At 37.6% G+C, this 24212-nt stretch overlaps 3 protein-coding genes across 4 annotated transcripts in view; all 3 read left to right on the top strand.

The window, feature by feature from the left end:
- LOC108988790 (xanthoxin dehydrogenase-like) overlaps window positions 1–24212 on the top strand; it is a 43845-nt gene that overhangs the window by 12944 nt on the left and 6689 nt on the right. The window lies entirely within an intron of this gene.
- LOC108987339 (putative disease resistance RPP13-like protein 1) lies at window positions 18956–21872 on the top strand. Its single transcript, XM_018960243.2, has 3 exons — window positions 18956–19754; window positions 19812–21737; window positions 21841–21872. Exons 1-3 carry the CDS (start codon window positions 18956–18958, stop codon window positions 21870–21872), a joined length of 2757 nt encoding a protein of 918 aa, XP_018815788.2.
- LOC108988741 (putative disease resistance protein At3g14460) lies at window positions 22220–23903 on the top strand. Of its 2 annotated transcripts, XR_004801525.1 has the most exons (3): window positions 22220–22871; window positions 23162–23346; window positions 23470–23903. XR_004801525.1 is itself a non-coding variant. In XM_035690125.1 (2 exons), the coding sequence occupies exons 1-2, from the start codon at window positions 22334–22336 to the stop codon at window positions 23194–23196; spliced, it is 573 nt and encodes a 190-aa protein (XP_035546018.1). In that variant the 5' UTR covers window positions 22220–22333; the 3' UTR covers window positions 23197–23903. The 2 variants fall into 2 exon arrangements, 1 of the variants encoding a protein (XP_035546018.1); XM_035690125.1 differs by having other exon boundaries at window positions 23162–23903.

Genomic DNA, 24212 nt, shown 5'->3' with positions numbered 1-24212 from the left:
GCCAACCTTTTCTCCATCTTCTCCACTACCCCCTCCTATATAGCTCTATTCTTAAAAGTTGCTCCCAACGGAAGTCCCAGGTATTTCATAGGGAAATAGGACGCCTTACAATCCAGAAGACTTGCTAAGCTGATGATATTAGAAACTGCACCCACGGGAACCATCTCAGACTTGCCCAGATTCACCTTTAATCCTGACACAGCTTCAAAGCAAAGTAACAATGCTCGTAAAGTTTGGATCTGGCTTCTATTCGCTTCACAAAATACTAACGTCTCATCTGCAAATAGAAGGTGTGAAATGATAATAGGGCCACCAGAACCATTGCCCACTTGAAAGCCCGATAAGAAACCTCCTCCAACTACAGCTTGTACCATCCTACTTAAGGCCTCCATAACTATAACAAAAAGAAGAGGAGGTAAGGGATCTCCCTGCTACAATCTCCACGAACTATCAAAAAAACCAGCAGGTGTGCCATTAACCAATACTGAAAACCGGGCTGTTGAGATACAATGACGCATCCATGCAATCCACCTATCCCCAAAACCACACCTCTCAAGCACATATAAAAGAAATTCTCAATTCACATGATCATATGCCTTCTCCATGTCAAGTTTGCACAGAACACCTGAACCTCCCTCCCGTACTCTATAATCCAAGCACTCATTTGCAATGAGTACTGAATCAAGGATCTGTCTCCCTCGAATAAATGCATTATGGGACTTGGATATAATGTGTTCCAACACCGGGCTAAGTTGGTTAGCAAGAACCTTCGAGATAATCTTATATACACTACTAACCAAACTTATAGGCCGAAAGTCTTCAATAGTCAACGCCCCGTGTTTCTTGGGGATGAGAGTAATAAAGGTCACATTAAGAGATTTTTCAAACTTTTGAAAAGCGTGAAATTCACTGAAAACCTGCATAACTTCACCTTTCACAATGTCCCAACAAGTTTGGAAGAAACCCATTGAAAAACCATTGGGCCCCGGCGCTTTATCCTTTGCCATGCCAACTATGACCTTGTAAATTTCTTCTTCAACAAAAGGTCTCTCCAGCACACTCACACTCTGCGAGTTAATTGCCTCAAAATGCAAGGCATCAAGCTTCGGCCTCCAAGGGGCTGATTCTGTGAGTAGGGTCTCATAGTACTGTACAATACGATTTTCTAACTCGAGAGAAGAAGATAGGACCTGATTACCCGATTGCAATGACTCGATAGCATTATTACACCGATGTGAATTAGCCACTTTGTGAAAGAATTTGGTACACCTATCACCTTCTTTCAACCAAAGGGCCCTGGATTTTTGACGCCATGAAATCTCTTCTGACAACAAAACCCTTTCCAAGTTTGCCATAACCGTGCCCTTCCTCAATAACACATCCTCCGAGTTTTCACCCATTAACTCTTTATCCTCTAAGTCTTGCAATTCCTCCAACAATGTAGTCTTCTGATTGTCAATGTGACCAAAAATCGCCAAGTTCCACTTCTTCAAGTCTTGTTTTAGTGCTTTCAACTTTCTTGCAAGAACGTAACTTGGAGTACCAACGAATTGATAAGAAGACCACCAATCACGCACCATTTCTACAAAACCCTCCACTATTAGCCACATGTTTTCAAACTTAAAATACCGGCGCCCCCTATGCATACCCCCACAATCCAAAAGGATAGGAAAATGATCTGAACTAACTCGAGCTAGTCGTTTCTGTCTTACTTCCGGATATTTAGCTTCCCAAGAAGGAGAAACAAGGAATCTATCCAATCTTGACCAAACTCTCCCATTTGACCAAGTGTACTCACCCCCTGCCAGAGGGAGATCCATGAGATCCAGATCAAAGATGAACTCGCTAAATTCTTCCATAGCCCAAGAATGTCGACATTGCCTTGAGCGCTCACTAGGAAAGCGAATAATGTTAAAATCTCCCCCCATGCACCACGATAACTCCCATAAGGCATACAGACCCGCTAACTCCTCCCACAACCTTCTCCTATCCCTATCCACATTAGGACCATAGGATCCTGCAAATGCCCATTCCCATCCATCAACCACATTTTTTAAACGGGTTGCAACCGAGAACTCTCCAATACACTCCTCGGTCAACTCAACCACTCTTTTATCCCACATAAGTAATACTCCACCTTAGGCTCCCAATGAGGCCAAATAGGTCCAATCCACGTACGAGCACCCCCATAAACTTCGCACTATTTTCCTATCAATAAGTCATAGCTTTGTTTCTTGAAGACACACCACATCACCCTTCCACATCCGCAATATTGATTTAATACAAAGATGTTTATTACGATCATTGAGCCCCTGTACATTCCATGATAAAATCTTAGGCTTCATGATACAACTTTATTGCCCCTCCCTTTCGTTCTATCTCTTCCGCCACTCCCTTCTTTCACATCATAATTAATAGAACATGTTAACTTTTTAAGTTCTCTATCCCTCTTAGAGGCTGACTTCGAATGGTTAGCCTCAAGTGCTACAAGTAGGGCCTTAAACTGTTCTTCATAACCTCCAAATGAAATCCCAATGACAGCTTGAATCTCTTCTAATTTTTTGAAAACCCACTTTGACGAACAACTCCCATAATTAGCGCTGGGATGGAGTGTACGCAACGGAGTTAGAAAATCCCCCTCCTTTCCAGCAGGAGTAAAAATAGTCAATTCCGAAACACACACTGAATCTGGTTCCCCACTGATAGGAGCAAAAGATTTTAATTCTTCAACCCCATCTCCACACTTTTCACATTTTTTCTCCTCCAAGAAAACCATATCCAGTGGAAAAGACTCTGTCGAACACCCCATTACTGAAAAATCTTGCTCCAACTCATCTGACTGCATTGGAATCACCTCAGGGCCTTCTTCCACCTTGCACAGGTGAGTCTGTGCCATCTCCCAATTCAAGCCGCAAGCCGGAGACATTAGACTCAAAGAAACCTCCTCTGCCAGAGAGAGAACATGCACGGGAACAACCTCAAGAGCAACATGCGCCCCTTCGACCACCACACACGAGTCAGGTTGTCCAATTTCTAGCCCCAAGACAGGTGGCAGCGACGCAAAATCTTCTCCAGAGATCTCCACCCCATTCGGCTCCACCACGATCTCTCCCTCCTTCGTTTCTTCTCGTCGGCGTAACCCTACCTGCTTGCCAGCATTGGCGACGGAGACCGGCGGTTTTTTCTGTGCCGGTGGGGGTGCTGACAACCAGTTTATCGGCTCCGTAGGAGTCCGATACGGTGCCTGGCCGGATATCTCGGCAGACACCCGAGATGCAGGCCTCCAAATCTTTTTTGGGCCTGCGGCCTGGCCCATCCCAAGGCCCATCTCACCAGATTTCTGGCCCGTAACACTCGGCACTTCTGGCTTGCATTTCACGCCCATTTCAGGCCCAAACTCTCTGCAATTCTGGCCCATCAAAGCCTTGCCCTTGACGCAGCGTTTCAGGTAAGTAATTTCTTCTAAAACAGCTTCCACTTGTTCCTCTAGACAGACAATTACCCTCAGAGTTAATTCCTCATTTGACCCCAACAGCCTGCTCCCCTCTCCCTCCTGCCTCTGCACGATGGGCACGTCTGGCAGCACGGCCCTCACGTCTCGAGACAGTCCCTTCCTCATTTGGAGCACCTTGTTGTACGACCTTGCACCTCCTACTCTCGACGTTGTACGTCTAGCAGCATGATGCACCTCGCTGTAACCTGCCTGAGCTTCATGAATAACTCTGTTTCCCAAGCTCAAAGCAGAGGGTGAATGGAACTCCATTAAAGCATCTCCGAAGTTCTTCCACCCCTCTCCCTTCCACCCTTCCAGTACCACTATCAAACCTCTCCTCTTATTATGACCAAACTCTGAGATAATGAGAAAACTACCATTGCTGTTATGCCCTTTCCGCACCATTAACATCGTGTCTCCATTTCTATGAGTTCTCAGAAACTCATAAGCTCCCCTTGACACTACACATTCCTTCACTGTAGAGCCCAGCTAGCCCAATGCTTCATGGTCTAATGATATATATTTCACCAAACGGCGACTACTTTCTATGATATTCCACCATCTATCATTCACCTTCCTAAACTCAAATAACTTCTGATCACTAAGCACCTCGTTGCACAGCCCCATCTTATCCAACCCACTATGTTAAACCAATGCTGCTGTGATACGCTAATCTCCACAAAAAGCCATTAACAAATCACCACCAACAGAACACAAAAAGAAAAGAAACCAGGAAAGTGTACAGAGAAAAAATCGCACTGTACGGAGAGAAAAATTGCAACACAAAATTTGAATTGGTCACAAATTCATCCAAATCCCACTGTAAACCCACGCGATAGCAAGGGATTGGGTGAAAAGGAAGCGCAAATGCGAATGCATGCACACAGTAGTTGATAAACACGGGGCTTCTATTTGTTGGGTAGATATTGCTTGGGTTATGCCTATGAGGGTGGTGGACTTGTTGGGTTGTTGGTCCAAGATGCAAGGATGCCATCAAGTGGCAGCAGGGTGGAAAATTATTCCGTTGTGCATAATGTGGTGTATTTGGATAGAAAGGAATGGACAATGCTTTTAAGATAAGGAACGCACTACGACTGAGCTGAATAATTTTTTTCTCCACACTTTAATGCGTTGGTTTTCCACTATTGTATTACATGGAGATAATGTTCAGGAATTCTTGTCTTTAATTTATCGTCCTTAGAATGTAATTAGGAGTTCTTATGTATACTTCCTGTGTACAAGGGCTATGCCTATTTCATTTATATATATAATATCTATCTTTTACTGATAAAAAAAAAAAATGGATGAGGAGATGAGATGAAATGATTTTAGTTGAAAGTTAAAAGTTATATAAAATATTGTTAGAATATTTTTTTTAATATTATTCCAATGTTGCGAATATTGGAATGCCATTCTTAGGCATGCACTGCTTCCCTGTTTCTTCCGCCACAGGAGAGTGAGGGAGGAGGGAGCTTCCATTTTCTTTTGACGAATAATAAATCTCATTCAAAAGGTAAAAACTAAAGCAAAATGCTTTATAATACAATACAATATACAGTATATGACTTCCCTTATTATGAAGAATCTTCCTCCAACCCCATGCAGTATCAAACTCCATAGCCTTCCTAATCTTTTTCAGACAGTGCAATATATTTATTTAGTCCACAAGAGCTTTACCACATATTATGTACAACGGAGAATCTTGCTTTTGGGCAAGCAAGAACATGTCTCTATCACCTTTCTATGGTTTTGCCTTCATATTGCCCCTTATTCGTGACAAAAGAATGGCACAAGAAAAGGAATAATATTTTGAGTAATTGTACATGTTTGACTATCAAGGCAGGCAAAAAGAAGGTAACCTTGGTTCTATTTCTTCCTAAAAAATGTTGATGTAGCACCAAAATCCTATCTCAGCAAGCTTTGAGCAAGCTAGCAGTAAACCTTACAAACACAAAAGTAGCAAACAATTTCACGTCTCAAAGAACTAAATGCCTCAACACCATAATCTCCTAGCCTATCAACATTTGTAAACTGTTCATAGCCTTTATATTCCTTTCTATTTTCCTAGTTAATTGACTCAAAAATCTATAAGTGCAAATAGCACAGCAAATGGTGTCCTCAATCATAAGCCAATAAGCCCCCTATCCTTTAACCGTAAACACCAATGTGAATTTTTCTTAATCAACACCAAGAGCAAAAACTTTCTCATCTTACTTTAAACCCATGCTAGCCTCAAAGAAATAAGAGGATAAAGCCTAAAAAAACTGCCTTGAATGGAGTTTTATCCGGTGGAAAAATAAACAAACCATGGTGAATGAAATTTGACAATGATCGTGAATGAAAATACGGGCCAATAGGTAACCAATACATCAACATAAGATTCTGGGGGTTTTGGTTTGTACAAGACAAGACATGTAACATACCAAACCAGATCGTATTTGTGATATGCTCAAACAAACGAAGAATTGAGATTTTTCACTTTCAATATAGCACGACAAGCACAAATTTGGAGAGAATCATTCTCAGTAAAACTGGGATCATATAAAAGCACCCGATAACAGTTCCCACTAACAAAATTCTCATTTCCCATTAATCTAAGACGCCATTATTCTACATCAAAAGACTAAATCCGAAAAGTTCAAAATAATAATAATTGTCATTCCAATACCACAGTAGAACCCAAGTCCTTGAACTTGGCAACAATGGAATCGGCCTCCTCTTTGGTGAGTCCCTTCTTCAACACCACGGGCGCTTTCTCCACCAACTCCTTGGCCTCCTTCAGACCCAAATCCGTGAACGTCCTCACCTCCTTTATTATCTTAATCTTGGACGCCACGTCAAACTTCTCAAGCTTGATATCGAACACCGTCTTCTCGACAGACTTGGCCTCATCGGCAGACGCTGTACCGTTTCCAGCAGGATCGTACTTGTTGAGGCCCATCCGGAAGCCCCCACGTGAAACCCGAAATGGGTTCTCCTAATGGTTTGCCGCTGCTACCGCCGCCGTCGTCAGCCTCCAGCCCCACCGTCGAGCACCACCGAGCCCCTTGACCTCCCCCTTAGACTCTTTGAGCATGGCAGCTCTCTCCCTCTCTTTCCCAAAAATGGGTTTCACCCATACGAGTTCTGCAGTGCCACCGAGCCGTACGCCACCACCCACGGCTCCAGCCGCCACCTCAAGCCTCCCTCAGCCACCAGCAGCTCCACCACACCTCCCTTAGCCCTCCATGCTCAGCCATGCCTCTCATTTGGCCTACAGGGGGTACTGGTGGGGGAGAGGATGGCGACACTGGGTGGGGGTGGAGGTGGGGGAGAGGATACCGACGCCGGCTGGGAGAGAGGATGCCAACGCGGGCAGGTGGTGGGGGTGGGGGGAGAGGATGGGCGAGGGGCGGGGATGGCGGGGCTCGGACGACACGAGGTAGAGGGAGCAAGAAGAAACGTAAAATGAGAGGGAAGTTGGTTTTGTTGTGGGGTTTTTGGTCATTTTACTTGGGACACGTAAGGTGTGTCTCGGCTGATCCAAAATAGGGGCTGATACGAAGATTTATTCATTTAATTATCACTTAAGTTGAACATAAACACTTAGACATTAAGATTTGTCTGGTAATATAACTGTTATAAAGTATTCTTAGATATATTTAGATATTTTATCCATAAATATCATTTAAATATAAAATATTTTTAATTTTAAATCTTTAATTGTTTATCTAATTATTATAACTTTCACAAACTCTCAAACAAAACATAAAATAATACTATTTTTTCAAATTTTAAGATAAAAATAATATTAAAAATAATATTAATTAATATAATTTTTTACTTTATAATATTTTTATTTAACTTCTTTATTTCATTTACTGAAATCAATAAATCAAATTAACTCAAAAATTTTTATTGCTATTTACATATATACTATTACGAGATATTGCCCTAAAAAGAATGTTTGTCAAATAAAACAAACTAGGGCTGAGCACCGACCCTTTCGGAGTCGGAGGGCCCAACCTCCGACTCCGACTTTGTCAGAATCCGACCTCCGACTCCAACTTGTCAGAGCGGAGTCGGATTTTTTTATTTTTGTCTTTTTTAACTTCTTATTTGACCCACTTTTTTTATTAAGAAGAAGAAGAAGAAGAAGAAGATTGGAAGGCTTTCAATTTTCTCAACATTATAATCTAAAGTAATTAAACTTTTGATTATAACAAAAAATACAACTAAATAAAACAAGTAACATACTAACATGCATTCAAAAATAAAACAAGTAATACACTAATGTCTAATACTAGTATATCACTATAGTTAATAGTACCCTATAGTAATATAACTATATTAGTATTAGTTATAGTGATTTAAATTTTAGTATAACTATATTATTATAAGTTATAGTGATTTAGTATAGTTATAATACTATAAGTTATAACTATAGTCTATATTAATATTACTATTAGTTATAGTGATTTTAAGTTAGTATAACTGTATAATAGTATTAGTATAAATATTATACTAACTATTTCACTGATTGTATTAGACTATTAGTACACTAATGTCTAATACTAGTATATCACTATAGTTAATAGTACCTTATAGTAATATAACTATATTAGTATTAGTTATGGTGATTTAAATTTTAGTATAACTATATTAGTATAAGTTATAGTGATTTAGTATAGTTATAATACTATAAGTTATAACTATAGTCTATATTAGTATTAGTATTAGTTATAGTGATTAGTATAATTATATATTAGTATTTGCTATAGTGATTTTAATTTAGTATAACTATATAATAGTATTAGTATAAATATTATACTAACTATATCACTGATTGTATTAGTACACTAATGTCTAATACTAGTATATCACTATAGTTAATAGTATCATATAGTAATATAGTATTAGTAATTAATACTATAGTGATTTATATAGTAATTTATATATAGGCTTAAAGTGGTTTACTAATTTATATATAGTAATTAATACTATTAGTAATTTATATGAATAATACTTTAGTTATTATACATTAGTATTATATGTTATTATAAATTTATAGATTAGTGTTTATTCATTAGTATTACAATATTACATGTTGATGTTATTATGCATCTTAGTGTTTATAGTAGTATATTATAGTCATATACTAAACTATTATTAGTCAATTTAGTCTATATATTATACTATAAATATATTATTTAACTAGTATATTATTGAGTTTAACTAACTATATAAGATATAGTTGTATAAAATTTAAATAATTAATATATAAAAAAACATATCTTTTTATAGAATATGTATAAAATCGGAGGCGGAGGCAGAGTCGGAGGTGGAGGGTCAGAGGCGGATCGGAGCGGAGCCAAAGTCAGTTCATCAGTGACTCCGAATCCGACTCCGACTTCCAAGGGGAAAAAACCTTCGACTCTGCTCCGACAAGTCGGAGTAGAAGCCGGAGCGGAGTCGGAGCGGAACCGGTGCGGAGTCGGATTCGGAGTCGGATTGTCGGATTTTTACTCAGTCCTAAAACAAACCACTAATTTGGTGCCCGCTGCTTGGAAAGCAAATTGGTAGGATAATTCCATTTTGCTCATATTCATCTGGCAAAACCCTGCAGCATCCATGACAGATCATACAATGATCAGTTCCTTAGCTTTGATATGAAAAAGTAAAACTTTTTCTTTCTCAAGTTTCCTATTTTACTTCTCTGAAATCTCGTTGTTAATTAGTACGTAGTTATCTAATTAACACTTTTTATTTTATTTTATTTATTTATGCGTCCATCAGCTACTGCTCAAAGCTCTAAGAACTTTAGCTAAATAAACATTGAATTTGCATATGCGAGGTGCTGCTACTTTTATTTAAATTGTCCTATAAACTACTAAAAATGGCAATTTACATGATCATAACCAACTAAAATCTGACAATTTCAAAGGCAATTAAATGGTGAATGGTGGTAAATTAAATGGTGAATGGTGGTAAAATGTTTTTTTATTTTATTTTCGATTGCCATCTCTCTCATTTTTCAAGGCAATGTCCACGGGACCACGAAGTTCCCTTTCTAATGTTGCATACAATCTTTATATAGATAAATTTTGTACAAATTTTTTATAAAAAATAGATTTCACTAATAAAAAATAATTATTTATACTTTATTTAAAATGTAGTCCACTTTTATACATAAACTTATATAGAATTTATCTATTTAAAATTTGTACAAATCAATCATCTTCTTGGTGGTAGGCCATCTGATCAGGACAAGTATTTTGAAAAAGCAACTATGAATATGGGAATTGCAACTTCTGGCTGGCTGCTCTGCAGCGATTGATCAAGACGGTAGAATTTAAGACGTTTAACAATATGAACAGCTGTCATCTTGGAGCAATGGTAATTTTTTTCTGAAATATATGATGAATGATGGGTCTTTCCTTCATTTCCCACAATGGGATGATATGTATGATGTATGTAGACATTCAATCCACAATTAGAATCCAAAGTTCGCCACAAATGAATCAATTATCCAGAGCAGGTGCCAACCGACAGATAAAAGATAATCTCTTATGTAGACATTGATCAGCTCACGTAGCTTGTCGTGCACGGGAGCTCCCATCCCCCCGCCAGACGGTGCCGATTGGATCGCTGACAGATTCTGCAGGCCCTGAGGTGGTCTCCGACCACCATGGCGGTGACGGTAATGGTGGAGACGGACAGAGACAAAGAGGGAAAGGGGGAGGAGGGGAGGGGAGGGAAATTGCACGGGTGGAGAAAGAAAAGTAAGGAAAAAAAAGGGGAGGAAACGTGGCGCACTCACATTAGTGTGTAGTGATGTGAGTGGGATCCCTTTGTATCTATAGTGTTTTTCTTTATTTATTCAAAGGTCATCTTTACTGTGAAGTTGAATGGATGCACATTATTTCATGAGTGTGAAGTGCAGCCCACCTCTAATGACCATATTGATCAGTTGTCCCAAAAGGAATCAAACTAAGCTTTCTTGACTATTCTTTGCACCATTTCTACCGCACAGATCTAGTAGTAGTTATCTAATCAACAGTTTTTGTTTTAATTTATGCGCTCATTAACTCAGACGTTCTTTCGGCCATGGCAGAGGTTGGAGTGGCATTGCTCTTTCCCTTCTTTGGAGCGTTATTTGATAAAATGGCCATCAACTGTTTTCTCAGCCCTTATTATGAGTACAAATGTTTCAACAATATGCCATGATTCATTGAGATGAACGGTTTTGATTTTTTTTTTGGTCATCTTTTCAGATGTAGTTACTCTCTGCAATTTAGCAACGTGTTTTTACTTTTTCCTTTTTCTTTGCTATGATAAAATAAGTTGTTTAATTAAGTAAATTATTGTAACTAAGACTAGGTGACATCTGCAAATTTAACAAATTTAACTAAACTCCCGTAATTTGATATGGCACTTTAAATCTATCTTTAAAATCAAAATTACAAATTGATATACTTTAAATCAATTTGTAATCAGTTTTTTTGAAATTCATTTTCTGGATAATTAATATTGTTAAAGTAAATTGTAGTTTAGTATGAAGTCACTTGCAATATTGTTACTAATAGTTATAGGGAAGGAAGGAGGGGCCCGTTGGGGCCGTTGATATTAATATTTAATTAACGTTGTGAAAGAAAGGGCAGAGATAAAACTTTGTGGAGGAGGTTCATCTATGTCAGACACTTTCTGACTCTTCTTAGATATTTAGCTACAGTTTAGAGGTTGATATAAGTTGATTTTAGATAAAAAATTAAAAATAAAATAAAATATTATTTTTTAATATTATTATTATTTTAAAATTTAAAAAAATTGAATTATTTATTATATTTTATATAAAAATTTAAAATAATTATAATAATGAGATGAGATGAATTGATATATTTCTCAATGCAAACGAGACCTTAATAAGGGTCATGCATGCATCAAGACAGGGTAGAATTGAAAACGTCTTACATGAACAGCTCTCATCTCCGAGCAATGATTCTTTTTCTGAAATTATCAAACATTACATAAACATTATTAACGGATCTTTCCTTCAGTGAAATGTTATGATATGCATAAATTCAATCAACAATCAGAATTCAAAGTTCACACCAATCAATAAATGATCAGATGACCAGAGCATGTGCCAACTAATAGATAAAATAATAAAAGACAGAGAAACAAGGGATTATTTTCTACCCCTCTATAAATACTGAAAGACTGTTTGAAATATTGGCTGTGTTCACTCCACCGACGCAGAAACAATGGTAAATGTTTTCTTTGAGAGCTGCCAGATGTGAAAAGGTTAATGTAATGAAGCAGTGAGCAGATGATTTTCTCATGGGGAAATGCTTTTTGAATCGATGAATTGGATCGATGATTTTTATCGACTTTCTTTTTATAACAGTTAAATAAATGAATATTATTGAATTTATATATATTTTTAAAACTTTTTTAAACAAGATATTCATGATTTTTCTCAACTCAATATCTTTTTATACGCGAGACTTAAAATATTTTTCAACTTCACATATATACATCTAAACACATCTTAAATGAGTCCCACAAAACTCAATCTATCTTTTTTTAACTCAATGCCCACCGCCTCAATCACTGCTAGTTATCTAATAAATAATTTTGATTTATTTATGCCTTGATCATCATCTCCAGTTGTATTCCACTTGTCTAACTCTTGTAACTCTATTCATTCGTGTTGGCTTCTTTGGCTGTGATGGGAGGCTGTGAGGTGGTGGAACTAGCTACGGCCTCATGGCTTTCCAATGTGAACCTCTGTGCATGTACTCCTTCAATGCAATGACTAGGTGGTGATGGTGGCTTTTTGGCATAGACTGAGGTGTTGGCAGCGGTGTGAAGCTTGGCATCACAAGAGGGTCGGCGACAAAACTAGATTGAGGAAGAAAAAATGAGGTTTGCATGAATATATGGGTATATATATATATATATGCCCTGTCGTGAACCCTAGCGGGATGGAGAGATGCATGGAGAGGCAACGTGCACCGGCGTGGAAACGTGCATGAGGTGGAAACCGATCCCTGGGTTCTCACAGGCTTGGGTTTTGGGTAGTTTGGACTTTTTTCGTGAGTTATGGCCCCCGACTTAGCCTCTAAAAATTATACAATTTGTCCCATAAATCTTTCAACCAATTCCCACTTGGTCCATTAAAATATTTTAACCCAATTATCAAGTCCAATAAAACTCATACTCTATCAAATTAAATTTTGCACCAATATAGCCTACTCCAAAATTTACTCGTTAAATACCAAGTGAGCTTTTCATACATATTAATCCAAAAGAAAACTTTTATAAAACCTACGATAATTTATTACTTAGTAAGTAGCATAATTTAGGCTTAATACAAATCTTTAAATAAGTCTTTGAACTCAATTTATAAAACAGGTCTAGCCATAATTTATTACTTAGTAATATATATTAAATACTTAATTGTGATAGGGAACAAAGGGTAGGGAACCGCCACCGGGGGGGTGGGCGTTGTGGCCGTTGATAATGTTTAATGTTGTGAAAAAATGGGTTGAGATAAAAATTTTGTGGAGGAGATTCATCTAAGTGAGACACTTTTGAATAAGAGTGTGCATCTCGACCTTTTTTTTTTGGGTCTAGTCCGGAACTCAAAAATTCAGGTGAATTTAGATGGTTATCCATCCGATTTGGATTTAGGTGCGTCCGGATCCGGTTATGGATATTGGGTAAAGATCCGGATATCCATGCCCCATTTTTTTTTTTAAATAAAAAAAAAATCTGTTGATTTTAATATGAGCCAAACAAATAGAGGAACTCTCCAAGTTCGGCCTTCCCAATTTCATTTTCCCATTTCTCTCTCTTTCAAACCCTAACTCAAATCCTGAGTTGACATTGCCGTTGTTCTTCATAGAGAAAATTGCGCCATCCCAATTTCATTTTCCCATCTGATAAGATTATCTTGTATGGAATGGATGTCATAACTAATAAGGAAACGCAATGGATGTAAGAAGCTGTTGTGTTGAATGAATGTAATTAAGGGATGTAATGGATGTAAAGGAAGCTGCTGTGAAGAATGTAAAGTGTAGGCACACAAGGTGTTTGAAGAAAAGCTCAAGTGACCCACAGGTATATTGATACGGGTTCTTTGAGGGATACCCTTCACTGCATCCCGCCCTGCACTATGCGGGGTGGTGTTTTTTCCCATGCACCCCGCCCTAGTGTCGGGGGGCAGGGGAAAAAATCTCATCCGCCCCGCCTCCTACCTAGACCAACACATTGGGTTTAAGGATGACTATTGTATTATCTTGACCTCCTATATAAAGGTTGGTATAGGAGGCCAAAACAATCTAATGATTTGAATACAATTTCAAGTCTTTAATAAATTGTCTATATATATACACAATATATTTATTTGCCAATGTCTACCTCACAGATCGAGTAGTAGTGGTTATCTAATTAACATTTTTTTTTTGTTTTTATTTATGCGCTCATGTATTCCAATTCCCTAATTCTTGTCTCCTCAATATTGTAGCTGCCCAGTTCTTTTAGCCAAGAAAACATGGCTAAGGTTGGAGTTGCATTACTCTTTGCCTTCCTTGGAGCTAGCGTTATTTGACAAAATGACAGACATCTCGCAAGGTCATTGTCTTCTTGTAGGGATGGAAATTTGTTAGACAAGGTCGTTGACGCGGTTGATTATTTGTTTCTTTAATTCTTGAGGAATATAGAAATATTATCTAATGTTATCACAAAGTCAGTTCATTGATGTTAATATTTGTGTTGTCAAAAGCTCTCAAAACTTTCACTAAATAAACATTTAGACCCTGTTTGGTTTCACAGATGGTCTCACTACAAGAAATCAGGCCTTTTCCAGCGATTTTAAAATCGTCACAAAAAAATTCGCTGCAAATAAAGGTTATTTCCGGCGATTTTAAAGTCGCTGCTTAATTTTCGTTGCAAAATTGAAAAATCACTGAGGGAAAATATATAATTTGCTTTTGCGGCGACTTTTGTCGTCACAATAAAATTATAAAACTGTAGCGGTATTATTTTACGTCGATTAAAGAAAATCGCCGCGGTATTAACTATTTGCGGCGAAAATTGTCGCTGTAAAAACACATGCTCCCATTTTAACTTATTAGCGGCGAGTCAAAAGCGCCGCAAAAGCTCATTAAATTAAATCCCCCGCGTTAGGTTTTCAATTCTCATTTCGTTCCCTCCAGCCATCTCTCCCCCTTCCCCCTTTCTCTCTGCAGTCCCTCTTCTCCCTCAACCCTCCGCCGCGCACAGCCCGTCGCCAACGGCCCCAGCAGGCCACCGCGAACTCACCTCGACGGCCACCCCCTCCTTCTCACCCCCATCACCAACCCACTTACTCTCTGGTTCCCACTTCCGCCAAAGCGTACGACGCCAAGCCCCTGATCACTCGCATCTCGGCTGTCCATGCTGCAGAGCCCTCGACCAAGCAGATCGGCTCCATTTGAGGAGAGGGATGGTGTGAAACTGCCGAGTTACAAAGGAGACAACATAAATGGAGATGCTTTTAATGAGAAATCAAGGATTCCGGACCCCTAGAGATTGATAAGGGCTTATTGCCAATCCGCGGCGACTCTGAACCTTCTTAGGGCCTTCGCCACTGGAGGATATGCTGCAATCAGAGGATTAGCGAATGGAATCTTGATTTTGCTGAGCACAGTGAGCAGGGAGATAGGATATGCTTTCTTAAACCTATCTTGGTTTAATTTCTCCACACTAAACGTGAGCTTGTCAAGTTTTAGCTTTTGGTACTTTACAATATTCAACGAGCCTGGATCATTGCGTGAAAATTTGAAGCATAGCCTAGAACGTGTGTACCCAAAAAACAGGAGAAAAGATATCATTGTGCTTGTTCATAGTCTGGTGTTTTGTGAGTACCATGCCTATTAGATAGAAACAGGAGAAAAGATATCAATTCAGTACTGAATTGATCATTTTCTTAGTAATTTAGAGGTTACTTAATTTTATTGCGCTCTAGAAGGAAATAGATTGCTATTTTCACAGGGATTTTCTCAGTTGATTCATAAGCACTAAATTAGCATGGATTTTCTTCTAAATACAATCTCATTTGATTAGAATTGGTGATTGGCTTATATTTATAACGTGAGCACGTGCACGTGCGCGCACACACCTTTTATTTGTTCTCTGGCTTAGATGAGATGTGCATATCTTGTTTTGAACCATGTATTAATCTGAATCTCTTAATTGTTCATAAGACATTACTCTTACATTTTTCGTTTGCACTATTCTTTTTTGGTATTAGACCTGAGTCATCTTCTTAGTAATGAAAAAGAAGTTGGTCCTTTTGGTATTCACAAAATTTTTTCTGGTCAGCTTGCAATTTGCCTATTAATTATTAAATTGTTCCTATACTATATAGTATATATCTTAAACTATTTTTTGTTTTTCTTTCTTTGTCTACAATTTGCATGTGGTCCTATCACTCGAACCAATCAACCATGCATATACTATTAATTTACATGTATTAATATTTATTATTTTGTTTCTTTCAAGTCTAAGAGGAAATTCATGTGCAATTAATATATATTAATGTTCTATATATAATATGTTAGAGTAGTATTACTTTTGCAAGTAGCTTTTAGTTTAAATATTATAGGTAACATATATGAGGACGATTACAAAGACTAAGACTCCAGCTTGCACTTCTTGACCACGAGTTTGATGACCTAAGTATTTTCATTTTTGTTGAAATGTATTTGTTAGATTTTTATAACGGGGTCACCTCTTGGAAATTGATGGTCCACATGCACATAGCAAGGCTATGTTTGTGTTCCAGTTTAGGTTGAATTTCAATATGTGATTTTTTCTGTGGATGAAAAGTTCTGTTCATTTTGGTTTAGATTATGATACTCTCAGAGCACTGGACTCTGATAATACTTCCACAACTCCTTCGATGAGTGATGAAGATATAAATGCATTACCAGTTCACAAATACCAGGCTGCTGGCTCTCAGAAGTAAGTTCATTTATGAGCGGGAATGCGTCTTTAAGCATATGGCAACTCCTTTTTAGTCTGCAGTTATCTATAAATTGATGGATCTAAAGACTGATATCAACAATTCAGAACTGAACCTAAGCTTAGTATGTTCACCTAGTGGAAAGTTACTAACTGCTTGTTACAATGACTATGTTTATGGTGAAGAAAGGAATGAACATCTAATCCCAGTTGATCCCAGTTGATCCCAGTTGGTAATGGATGAAGGGGTATTGAATGAACATTAATGACTGCTGATTGGTTATAACTTACCAAGAAAATCCTTAGAAAATCTTCTCTTTTATTTGCATCACTTAACATTGGAGTTTGATTAAATTGGATGGGTGGAGGAATGCATTCTTCCACAAATGCACAGGGAATATTCCTGTCTAAACTGCTGTCTATTATAATTTATGTTAGGTTTTTGTGAATTAACTTTGAATTTGACTGCTACTTTGCAAAAGTTATTTATAAAATTTGTGCCAACCTGGATGAGTGTAGGAATCTTCTCTTTTATTTGCATCACTTGACATTGGAGTTTGATTAAACTGGATGGGTGGAGGAATGCATTCTTCCACAAATTTGGCTACATCACATTTCAATATGAGATGAGATGATCTCATCTCATATTAACATCCAAAAACTATCAAATGCAAACACTTTTCAAGTTCAAATTTTCAAATTTTTTATCTAATCAATTACCGAATCATTACAATTTTTTAAAACTTTTAAATATAAAAAATAAATCAACTTTTTCAAAATTTAAAACAAAAATAATATTAAGAAATAACATTTTAACAATATTTTAACTTTATAATATTTGTATTCAACTTTTTCTCTTTTATTTTTCAAAATCTCATAAAACATCTTAATTCAAACTATTTTACTACTATTTACAAATTTTTCATTTCATCTCATCTCTTCTATATAACTAAACGTGGCCTTAATTTGCATTTGCGAGGTGCTACTACGTTTCTTTAAATTGCACTATAAACTGTTAAAATTGGCAATTTACATCATAACCAACTAAAACCTGACATTGTTAACCTATTGCCCATATGAGCAATAGAAATAATAATTTATGGATTGACATCTTTGTTTTTTCGAAGGCAATGTCCGCGAAGTTTCCCTTTCTTTTGGTGGTAGACCATCTGATCAGGACAGCTTATTACATCTTACATGAACAGCTCTCATCTCCAAGGAATGATTCTTTTTCTGAAATTATCAACATTGCATAAACATTATTAACGGGTCTTTCCTTCAGTGAAATGTTATGATATGCATATATTCAATCCACAATCACAACTCAAAGTTCACACCAATCAATAAGTAGAGCATGTGCCAACTGTTAGTATTTTTTAATAAAATTTATTTCTATCCGTTTTTTTTTACGTTTTCATTCTCTCATAATTTGTTGGTAGTTTAATAGCTTTTTCGTTGGAGATCGTACCGTTTTGAGTTTCAAGCAATCTCATAATTTTTTTTTTTTTGGACGTTGGTTTTAACGGCTTGTAATAAAGCTTCCGTTTCTCTATGGTTTAACATGGCATTGATGGGTCGTTAGCTACTTTATTTCATTTTATTCTTTTTACCGGTTACGTCTATCAACTATATATATGTATATATTTGTGTAGTCTTGCGGTTTGGTACGTAGAGAGGAATATACTTTGGAGAAAGTGTGATAAGAATAACAAGCTTCGTGAATATATATTTTTGAAAGTATTTTCAGATAAAAGAGAAGTGTTCTTTTGAGTCGAGCTTTGGGCTCAACCACTTGTGCAGATTAGGCTTGAGTTATACGACGATGAGTCGGGCTGTTGTATCCTGGAGGAGTTAAATCAAGAGGAGTTCTGTTGCACCTATTAAATTTGAAATTTTGTACACCGTAGAGGGCTTGAATATCCTTAAAGAGAGTAATATTCCTGTGTCTCAGTCTAAACTGGTTTCGTTTTAATTTTATTTTAATTGTAATTTTTATTATATTATCGTGTATTTCACCAACATCAACTGATAGATAAAATAATAAAAGACAGAAATAAGGGATTATTTTCTACCCCTCTGTAGCCCATTTTACTTGTATAAAACCTGGTTGTATTTACTTTCTACGCAATTACCAAGCTTTTATTTCCAAACTAAGCTTTCTTGACTATTCTTTCTTTCCTTGGAGCGTTATTTGAAAAAAATGGCATCTCACGAGGTAATTGACTTCTTGCGGAAGAAAATTAAACGGCGTCAGCCATTTTTCCCATTTAATTTAATTTTAATAAGATGATCTCTTTTCATGTTCGACATATATAAAATGCAACATACAGCTTGCAATCTAGTCTTGCTTTGCTGTTTGCTAAAAAAACCTTCCTTTCATTTCCCTTGATTTCTTTCATTCCGAAGAAGAAAAGCATGGCTGAGGTGGGCTTGGCATTTCTCTCTGCCCTCCTTGGAGTCGTATTTAATAAAATGGCTTCTCCAGGGGTCGGTGATTTCATTTGCAAACAAAAATCAGCCAAAAAACTCTTAGAGAAGATGGAGAGCGCATTGCAGTCAATGAATATGGTGCTGGAAGACGCAGAAGAAAAGCAAGTTATGGATTCTAATGTGAAAAGGTGGATTGATAAGCTGAAAGATGTTGCCTATGATGCAGAAGACATATTGGATGAGATTGCTACTGAAGCCCTCCAACGCCAGTTGCGTGCTCAATTCAAACCCGTTGTAGGAAAGGTACGAAACTTTATCTCTAGTACTTCCCTTGATCCTTTTATTCATCGCCTAGAGCCAAAGATTCAAGAGGTACTTGATACACTACAAGATCTAAAAACACAAAAGAATTTTTTGGGTCTACAAGCTGCAGGAGTTGGAGGAAACCAATATCCTGAAAGGTTGACCACTTCTTACGTCTCAGAGTCAGACACTTTTGGTAGGGATGAGGACAAGAAAAAAGTCATTGACTTTTTGCTCTCTTCTGATGCGAGAGGAAATGAAATGTGCGTGATTGCCATCGTTGGCATGGGGGGAATTGGCAAGACTACCCTTGCTCAACTGGCATACAATGACATGAGTAGGGTGAAACAACATTTCGACCTTAAAATGTGGTTTTGTGTTTCAGAAGAATTTGATAGGCTCAAGATAATGAAATCAATTATAGATCAGGCTGCAACTTCGTCAACTCGTTCTATTGAGGATCCAGAGCAGCTTCGAGTTATACTAGAGAATAATTTGACGGGGAAGAAATTTCTCCTTGTTTTGGATGATGTCTGGAGTGAGAACCCCATTCATCGGGAGTTCTTAAGCCAACTCTTGCACTATGGGACTTGAGGAAGTAAGATCCTTGTCACCACAAGGAATGAAAGCGTTGCATTGGCAATGAAGGCAATTGAAACTCATCATCTAAAGCTATTACCAAAGGATGATTGTTGGTCACTTTTTGAAAAGCATGCATTTCGTAATGGTAGCTCTAACGTTGATCCAAAGATAAAAGAAATAGGTATTCAAATTGTGGAAAAGTGCAAAGGTCTACCTTTAGCAATCAAAGCCACTGGCAATCTTTTGTGGTCTAAGTCAGATCATGATGAGAGATATTGGACGACTATATTGAAGAGCAATTTATGGGATCTTCCCATGAAGGGGACATACATTCTTCCGGCTTTGAGGTTAAGTTATAAGTATCTCCCCTCATATTTAAAAAGATGCTTTGCTTATTGTTCAATATTCCCAAAAGATTATATTTTTAAGAAAGATGAATTAGTTTTGTTATGGATGGCGGAAGGCTTCTTGCAACAATCCGAAATAGAAACAATGGAAGAAGTTGGCAAGCGTTACTTCAATGCTCTTGTATCAAGATCATTATTTCAACAATCAAGTGAAACTAACTTGGGTTTTGTAATGCATAATCTTGTTAATGACTTGGCAAAATTTGTGTCTGGGCAATTTGCCTTAGAGGGTGATGGTTCAAAAGAGATTGTGAAGATGACTCGCTATTTATCATATTTCGGTGGAAGTTTTGATAACTTTAAGAAGATTGACAAGGATCTTTACAATGCCAAGCGGTTACGCACTTTCCTGACATTAGATTCGTCAGGATGGGATGGTGAAATCAAAATGCCAAGGGCATGGTGCTTAAGAACTCTCTCTCTATCCGGCAGACAGGGGATAACTAACTTGCTTGATTCAATTTGCAAATTGAAACATCTACGTTATTTGGATTGTTCTTCCACAAATATTATGAGGTTACCCGATTCTCTGTGTAATTTGTGCAATTTACAAACGTTGAACTTATCAAAATGTCAGAATTTGGATAGATTGCCAAGAGATACAAGGAAACTCGTTAATTTACATCATCTTGAAATTGATGAAACTAACCAACTAAAGGAGATGCCGGTACAAATGGGTAGACTAACATGTCTTCAGACATTGACCAAATTCATCGTCAGCAAACACAGTGGGTCTCACATTGGAGAATTGGGAAAACTAATAAAGCTTGGGGGAAAGCTTTTAATTTGGGAGCTCCAAAATGTCAGATCAGCCAAGGATGCTTTGGATGCAAGCTTGAAGGATAAGGGTTACCTCGAGGAGTTGGCGTTACAATGGAATCCTTCAAACGAAGTTGGTATTTTGCAAAGTCTAAGAAATGTACTCGAAAATCTGCAGCCCCATGAAAATTTGAAAAGTCTCACCATCAACAACTACAGCGGGAAAGGTTTTCCAGATTGGATAGGAGGGCTTCCTTCAATGTCTAAGATATCACATGTGGAATTAAGAAATTGCAAGTATTGTAGTGCCTTGCCACCACTTGGGCAGCTACCCTCTCTTAGTGAACTCTATATTGATGGGTTGGATGAAGTTGTTACTGTGGGTCCAGAATTTTATGGAAATTGTTGTAATTCTTCAATGAAGCCATTTGGAAGTTTGAAATTTCTAAGGTTGGAAAATATGTTGAATTGGGAAAACTGGTCTCATTTGGGTGCCGAAAATGAGGTTGAAACTTTTTCACAACTTGAAGAGTTGTATATTAAGAACTGCCCCAAGCTGAGAGGACGATTGCCTGTACATCTTCCTTCGTTAGCCAAGCTTCAGATTAGCAAATGTCAACAACTCGAGGCTTCGCTCCCCGTAGACTTGTTTGCAAAATTTACCCGTCTGGATATAACCGGGTGTGATAATTTGGAATCTCTTGCACTTCCAGAACAACATAAGCGTGATGGAATAATGGACTTCAATAATTGTCTTCAAGAGCTACGAATCCGTAAGTGTTTCTCGCTCGTGTCCCTTCCCAAGGCCGGTTTGCTCTCAAAAGTGAAAATACTTCTGATCTATGATTGTAAGAAGTGTGAGCTCCCTATGCACAGGCAATATTCTTCCCTTGAAGAATTGTACTTGAAGGATTGTTGTGATTCCCTAACGTCCTTTCCATTAGACCTATTCCCAAATCTAAAGAGTATTCGAATCGAAGGGTGCAGGAATTTGCAATCTATAGAACAACATGAAGTTGATTTAGGCCTTGTTTGTTTTCCAAAAACATCTCATCTCATCTCATCTCATCTCACCTCATCATTACAACTTTCTCAAATCTCCACACAAAATAAAACAAACAATTCAACTTTTTCAAATCCCAAAACAACAATAATATTAAAAAATATATTTTAACAATATTTTATTCAACTTTTTAACTTTAATCTCAACTAATCTCATCTCATCTCATCTCTAAAAACAAACGGGCACTTAGTGATATCAAATATAGGAATACGAAGATGTCCTAATTTTGTATCTTTTCCAAAAGGAGGATTGCGTGCCCCTAACCTTGCAACCTTTTCCCTCGAAGATTGTGAGAGTCTGAGGTCAATGCCTGATAAGATGCACCTCTTCATTCCGTCTCTTCATTATTTGGAGATAAAAGATTGTCCAGAAATTGAGTCGTTTCCAGAAGGTAGATTGCCTTCCGATCTGAAGGAAATTGAGATCCACGGCTGTAAGAAACTCATTGAAAACTGGACGGGATGGGGTTTGCAAATGCTCCACTCTCTACAATTATTGAGAATAGGTGGCGATTCAGAAAAAGTGGAGTCTTTTCCTGGGGTATTGTTGTTGCCCAGCACTCTTACCTATCTTTACATATATTCATTTAAAAATTTGAAATCTTTGGACAAAGAGGGGTTTCAACACCTCACCTCCCTTGTACAATTGTTGATCAAAGACTGCCCCAAGCTCAAGAACATGCCAGAAGAGGGCTTCCCTGCCTCCCTTCGTTTTTTACAGATGAGAAAGTGTCTCGCGTTGGAGAAACAGTTGAAAAGGAAAGAGGGAAAAGAATGGCTCAAGGTGGCCCGCGTCCGCAACATAGTTATTGATGACGGACAAATTCAAGGAATTGAAAGGACAGGTGAGAGCCCCAACATCATTTACCATTATATGCTCATCATGTGAGCATTGCGAATTGTTTTGCTCACGAAATATCCAAAATCGATGCCTTTTTTTATTGCCGAATGTTTTTCAGTAATTAAACCTATCAACCATTTGGAAAACAATGGAAAGCCAAGAAGTTAAATTTCATATATGCTTTCCTACCATTTTTTCTTGTAATCGGTTTGTCTTTCTTTGTTTTCTAACTGTCCCATTTTTTTTTCCTTTTCTGTTTGATTAATCGTATTGAGAATTAATTTTCTATAACAGCTCCCCAAATGTCGTGGATGACATGTAGCCTTTGAGCTCCAGATGGTTAGCACCAATAACCCGATGGATTTTCTCCGTGTAGTCAGTTTCTCTTTGTTTGTACGTAATTTGGTCAGTTCATCGATCTTCCCCAACATTTGCAACTAATTCTGGCTTGCTACACAAAAGGGAATGATCAAGACAAGGTACGTATAATGTGAGATTGCCATCCACTTTCTGATTCGTAAAAAATTGCATGGCAATGTTCCTTATTCCTTTCTTCAACATTTGGAGCGAGTGTTGTTGCTGCTGATGCTTCAATATTCCAGGACAACGTCACCTCCCTTAACTACCAATGCCACATTATTGACATGGACGAACCACACCTGTGGTTCGATTCTGAAATAAGCAGAATCCTCGCTGCAAAACCTCGATACACTGAAGGCACTTCTAAAAGAACGCCAGTATCCAACTGTGGCAGGGGTAAAAAGTACATTTCGTGCAGGCCCCTGAAATCTCAAAGTGGCAGCATAGGAGAAATGTGTGGCAGCTACTACAAACGCAATTGCTAGACCTGAATTAAGTGTAGGATATAATATGCGTTCTATTTCTTTAAATTTTCTCTTAGTTTTTGCTTTCCCTTTACTGAGCATTTTTGCTCAAATATTGATGTGGCTTGATGTGATTCATCAGATTCTAAAATTATTTTTGTTATAAATGAGAACTAACGAATAAGATAAAACTACGGATTGTTTTTATGTAATTCCTTTGTGGACGTAGCAATATTCATTAGTTTAATCTTTCTTATTCCTGCTAGTTATTGTGAAATTGGCATTGAATGAATCATGTTATAATCCAATTGCAAGTCAGCAATTAATATTACTAACTAGCTAGCTAGCATATATGGGTGAACTTTTTTATCACACAAATTGATGAATGCGAGGAATCACTTGCATGCTCGTTCACCCTCGGTCCTAGCCCAGGAGAAGTTCCTGATCCAAGGTTGAGTTAAGAAAAAGGTTACTTCTTATAATTAATTAATGGTACGTGTATGTTCTGGTGATGCTCATGA

Source organism: Juglans regia, chromosome 5 (genome assembly GCF_001411555.2).
Source record: "Juglans regia cultivar Chandler chromosome 5, Walnut 2.0, whole genome shotgun sequence".
Taxonomy (NCBI): domain Eukaryota; kingdom Viridiplantae; phylum Streptophyta; class Magnoliopsida; order Fagales; family Juglandaceae; genus Juglans; species Juglans regia.
The sequence above is the reverse complement of the archived record's forward strand: the minus strand, read 5'-3'. Positions and strand labels throughout refer to the sequence as shown.